The sequence below is a fragment of the Rhinoderma darwinii genome, chromosome 9 (genome assembly GCF_050947455.1).
Source record: "Rhinoderma darwinii isolate aRhiDar2 chromosome 9, aRhiDar2.hap1, whole genome shotgun sequence".
Lineage (NCBI taxonomy): Eukaryota > Metazoa > Chordata > Amphibia > Anura > Rhinodermatidae > Rhinoderma > Rhinoderma darwinii.
The window spans coordinates 62,532,552-62,538,580 of record NC_134695.1 but is presented as its reverse complement, the minus strand read 5'-3'; the positions used below and the strand labels follow the sequence as shown (position 1 = coordinate 62,538,580).

The 6,029-nt window shown below is 41.4% G+C and overlaps 1 protein-coding gene across 1 annotated transcript; it reads right to left on the bottom strand.

Annotated features, from left to right (window-relative positions):
* Nucleotides 1-4,947: 4,947 nt before the first annotated feature.
* Nucleotides 4,948-5,395, bottom strand: SMIM38 (small integral membrane protein 38). Its single transcript, XM_075837031.1, has one exon. It carries the CDS (start codon nucleotides 5,173-5,175, stop codon nucleotides 5,044-5,046), a length of 132 nt encoding a protein of 43 aa, XP_075693146.1. The 5' UTR covers nucleotides 5,176-5,395; the 3' UTR covers nucleotides 4,948-5,043.
* Nucleotides 5,396-6,029: the final 634 nt, after the last annotated feature.

The following is a 6,029-nucleotide window of genomic DNA, read 5'->3' as shown; positions in this document are numbered from 1 at the left end:
AGAGCTTGGATCAAACATCGACTAAAATATCATATTGAAACGGGCCGGGGCTATTTAAATTCTACCGGAATAGCTTTCACTGAAAGAAAAAGATGAAAGACAGACGGAAATCCCCTTAAACATGTGGAGACGGAGAAGAAGCCAAATCCTGCAGCCTACACACACGGGAGAGGGCCGCGCCCCGGGCAGCAATGAATAGCTTTTGTCATGTTGCTGCTACTGTTCCATATTGTGGGATACAAAATAAACACACAACCATTAAATTATTGTTATTCAGCAGAGAACATAACAAAAATAATTAACCATTTATTCTCCAATACAGATGTAGCAGAGTTAAGTTGAGTTTGCAACCAATTAAATTGCAGATCTTTTTTTTTTTTTTAAAGCAAAACTGTTAGGTTGCTATGAGTAACTTCCACTTTTCCTTTGCACTAGTGTTGATAATTCTCACCCAATAGGGAAGATTTATAAATAACGGTGCACTGTGCGAGCGGCACACCAGTATCTCTCCCTGAGGCGTGCAGCATGCATCATATTCAGTAACAGGGCACACAGCGCAAAATTCTGTGCTTCTTTGAAACAAGTGCTCCAGATTTTAAACAATAAAATTCTGACTACCTGCAGCCACCACTAGAGGGAGCTAAGTGGCTTACTGCATACTGTGTTATTATTGAGTGCAATGTATAACAGTAGGCTCCCTGTAGTGGTGGCTACAGGTAGCCAGCATGTAATCTGTATCTATGCAGGGAATGTGGAGCGGTGTGTCAGAAAAACGGAGCTCTGACCACTATAAAGATGTATTGAGAAATTTGTCAGCAGAGAATTTTGGCCCTAAAAATTGATAAAAGGTGGAAATTCTAATGATTTTATCCTTGGGTAAATGTGTTGATTTCCTGTTGTGTTTGTGCTGGGCACTTGCATATCCCCAGTAGCTATGAGCACATCGAGCTGCAGTGCAAAGCATGGGGGAGCAATAAAGCAGCAGTCTGAGCCACTGATGAGAGAGGAGGCGTGTTTCAGACTACATAAGACTTTCTTCCTAGACTAGACTACCATGTGGCTAAGCCATCTGCAAGTACAGAAAAACTAATTCTCCAAAATAACGCAGCAGAAGAGAGGGGCGCACATACATTATAGGAAGACCATGGGGCCTATGGGGAGCGTGGGCACAGCCCTTGTTGGTCCCATCCCCTTGGCAAGGACCTGACAGAGGAACTGCAACAAACAAGGGGTGAAAAACTGGCCGAAGGGTCATGGAAATGGCATGGAGGGGGAAATAATCACTGGGCCCGTCTGTCCTGCGTGGCAAAACCTGGCACCATGATGTGGCGACCTTTGCTATGTGCTGTATGATCGGTCGGAGATGTGGATTTTTTTATGTGACCCTCTTATATAATTTAAACATTGCTCCTTTTAGAAAGCTGAAAATGTGGGAAATCCCAAATTATTCAATATGAGCTGGAAGTAGAAATGAGTCACTGAATATTTGGAAGAAGATCTTTGCCTCCTGCAGACTACAGATATGGTTGCAGCAGCGTCAGGGAGAATTATTCCAAATATTCGGTGAGTTATATTGGACTCGAACGCCCCCCCCCCCGCCGCCGCCGCCATTATTGACACATTCATTTCCATTCATAACTTTACTTGCATGCTCCCGAGCAGATATGGGGGACAACTCCTGGACTCCCTTATGTTGTTTTTAAAGCAACACTGAGCTAAACTGGGGGAGACGTATTAACATTAGACAGTATAAAACTAGACTACAGTGGCGCTCGCAGTGTGATAAGTTTGGTGCATCGGACTAGACATGTCAGACACTTTTGTCTTCCTTACGCCGTCTCGTGGTTGGCGCACTGTACACCAATATTTTGCACAAAAAAATGGCACACTGCATTAAAAAATCTGGTGCAACAACTCATCTTCGCGACGTCTCTTTTTCTAAACACTTTTCAAAACTGTCTAGGAAGGTGCAAAATGTGTCTAAAATACCTAATAAGTTTGGCGCTTAGGTGCTTCCACTGATTACTTTGACGCTGTCATAGCAACTAACTAGCCACCACTAGGGGGAGCTCACTGCATAGATTCATACAGCTCTAATTCTGTTCAAAACTAGCTGTATACATCCATATGAATTAGCTCCCCCTAGTGGTGACAGCATGCAGACAGAATTATATCATTTATCATGTCAGAATACTACAGCTCTTCTCTACAATCATATTATTAAATTAGTCAGAAATTTGGACCTAAAAACAGGACAAGTACATTTGGTGGAGCTGCCAAAGAGGGGTGGACACATTTTAAATTTGCTGTAGTGATCATTGATGCATGTTAATTTGTACGTTAATAAATTCCTTACGTATTAATGACCTATTACATATCTAATACCCTGGAAAGTCATCACAATGCTCGTCAACACATTGTAACAACCCCTCTGCTCTCCCTACACACACAATACGGGGGCCATAAACAAAAGCTCAATACTGATAATGGCATCAAAAGAGGGCACTATGGCTTCCCTACTTTATTATGTGAACCACTACTTGTAAAGGGAGCTATTTGGGTCTTAGATTAGGGAATTACTAGAAATACAATTCCCTAATATGATATAAAGTTAGTCTTTGGCTGTCAGGGCATGCTGGGAGTTGTAGTTTTGCATGAGCGGGAGATCCACAATGCGATTTAGTCAGATAGTGTCCGGTTATGGTCTGGAGTCACGACTTTGCTCAATACTCAACCTAATCCCATGAATAGATTTATAATCCCAGAAGATATTTAACACCAGTTTACAAAATAAAGTCCCATCTGAGTTACTGCTCTCTCACATCACATCAGGATAAAAGGATGTCACTATTTGTCCTGAGAGTGAATACAATATCACCATCCAGCCACGTAGAGGCGCTGTAATGGTTTTGCTCCAGTTGGGTCCAGTTTGAGCAAAGCTTTGATTTACATTGACCTTTCCAGTTAATCCATTACATCTATATTTATCCTCCCAGGGTAGAACTGTATGAGTCAGACCAAAGTTTCATATTGAGATACATTGTATTCATTCCAGTGGTTAAGACCATTAGTCATGTCGGGCTTGCCAATGAGACTTTATAGCTTTATAAATGCATTGTTTCTTTTCATAGGCATCTGAAGTTTTTGCTGCATAACAATCCATTTCCCATGACAGTTTATAGCCTGAGCTTTGTCCTTAAAGGCATTGTACAGAATTAGAAAAACATGGCTATTTTCTTTTAAAATCAGCCCCACACTTGTCCACAGGTGGAGTGTGGTATTGCAGCTTACACTTATTAGGAGCTCAGCTGCAATACCAGACACAACCTATTAGCAGGTGTAGCGCTGTTTTTCTAATGCTGCACGATTCCTTCAAATGCAAGCTCTACATTTGGAACATATTGTCACTCTGGACCCTTAAATGCAAGGTCTCTGTACACTATAGGTCGTTTACAGCGCAGGCAATAACAACTACTGCTGCATGTTACTGGTTTGTACAGCAGAAGTTGCCATCACTTCATCGCCTCCTGCTTTGCAGCTCTTGGCTGAAGCTGCACCTCACAGACTTCCGGCTCATTCCACCCCCTGCATGCACATAATACTGGTAAGGGTATGTTCACACGGCCAAATTTCAGACGTATACGAGGCGTATTATGCCTCGTTTTACGTCTGAAAATACGGCTCCAATACGTCGGCAAACATCTGCCCATTCATTTGAATGGGTTTGCCGACGTACTGTGCAGACGACCTGTTATTTACGCATCGTCGTTTGACAGCTGTCAAACGACGACGCGTAAAAATACAGCCTCGTCAAAAGAAGTGCAGGACACTTCTTTGTACGTTTTTGGAGCTGTTTTCTCATAGACTCCAATGAAAACAGCTCCAAAAACGGACGTAAAAAACGCTGCGAAAAGGGCGTGAAAAATGCGAGTTGGTAAAAAAACGTCTGAAAAGCAGGGTCTGTTTTCCCTTGAAAACAGCTCTGGATTTTCAGACGTTTTTGTTGACTACGTGTGAACATACCCTAATGCTGAGAGCACTCTGCTACCTTTAATAATAATTATCTTTGTTTTCTGGTTGAAATGCAAGAAGAAGGAGCTGAAATGGAGCAAAGTGCTCTCCATATTAACAGTATTATGTGGAGAGTGCATGCAGGGGGTAGGTAGAGCTAAAAGTCTGTGAGGTGCAGCTTCAGCCAATTCTTCCTTGTGAGCGGCTATGTTGGAAGTGTGCACTTCCTTCCTGTATTGTCTGTATAGACAGTGCAGCAGGGTGTGTTTGCTTTACGGGAGTTAATGGTCAAAAAAATATATCCATAGACTAAAGGCCCTTTTACACTGGCGACGATCAACGAGATGCTCCTGTCACACGGAGCTATGGCTGGGGACGAGCGGTCGTTACTCCGATCGCTCGTCCCCATACATTATTATCATGTCGGCAGCGCGTCTGTTTACACAGGGAGATGTGCTGCTGACAACGATAATCTTTACTTTTTTAAAACGATACGATCAGCAGATGAGCGAGCATTTGCTCGCTTATCTGCTGATCGCTGCCCTTTTTACACAGGGCAATTATCGCCAATGAGCGTTATATTAACGCTCATCTGCCTGATAATAGTCCTGTGTAAAACACGCTTAATACAATCTCCAGGAAACGATGTATTATAGCCACCTTATCCAGAGCCCAGGGAGTGACAGGGAAGCTAAATACAGAGCCTTATTTATGTACAATGCTATCTTGCTTTATCTAGACATCCAGCAGTACAACAGAGCTGTCATCTATGAAGTTCCCTCTAATGATAATGAGATGACTCTGCTGACTCTGCCCCAGTCTAGACAGCAAAGCTTAAAAGTGAGCTGCAGAAAAAAAGGAAATGTCAGATTATTGTGTAAACTCTAATGGCTGGAATATTTCATAGTTATATATAGATAATCACACAAAAACCAATTTTTTTTAAACGTTTGTAATAAAAACCTGATTTCAATAATATGTCATTTTCTGACGAGACTTTCCTTTAAACCAACCATGAGGATTAAATCCATGTTAGTCTTTCTTTGGTCTATCAGGGAATCTTTTAGCAAGTTTATAGTCTATGTAAGTGCTCAGACAGGACCATAATATGAACCTTGATAAAATTATTATAACCAGCAAAAATACCAGGATCCCTGATTCCATTTTCAAATGTCACAACAGTATATCCAAGCGCAATTGTTTTTCAGCAAGCTTCCATGCTTCCAAGAGGGGAAAAATTACTGCATTTAGGCTGAGACCTGTTTTTTGGTCCAGAATTCAAGTGTCACCCACCAGCGCTGGCTCCAATAAGCATCCAGGGGAAAGTCTTTGGTTCCACAATTGCTCCAATATTGGAAATGCCCTCCTCAACGACTTTAATGACGCTCTATAAAAAAAAAATGCATTATAAGGCTATATTATCAATCAGTGTTATAATAAGATTATGTATGAATGAGAACGACTGATGGTTTTCAACAAAAAAGCCATTTGGAGATGAGGTTGTCATTAGGTCAGTATTCCGGTTTCAGAAAATAAAGTTTTTTTTTTTTGATTAATAAAAAGTTATGCAATTTTCCAATATACGTTCTGTATCAGTTCCTCATGGATTTCAATATCCCTGCTTGCTGTTATTTAATAAGAATGTTCATTGCTTACTTCCAGTGAATAAAAATCTGTACTGTAATCATTCCTCACATGACCAAGACTGATTTGCATCCCCTATAATGACAGCAAGCAGAGATATTGAAAACCACATTATAAAAAATTATGTACATTTTTATTGAAAAAAGTATAGCATTGCTTTGTTGAAAATGTAATAACTCTTAAAAGGGGATTTCCACCTAATTTTTTATTCTGATATGTCAGGCACATGACAGATGATACCATTAAAGGGCTTGTCCACTACCAGACAACTGATGACCTCCCGCACCGATCAGCTGATCTGGCTGCCTCCGGGCACCGGACGTCCATGCTAGAAGCAGATGACTCCGGTCACGGAATAGCGGCCGAGCAGCAGT

Bases quoted from the DNA above. Each gene is read 5' to 3' on its own strand.
- SMIM38 (XM_075837031.1), bottom strand. From the start codon at position 5,175: ATGGAATCAGGGATCCTGGTATTTTTGCTGGTTATAATAATTTTATCA.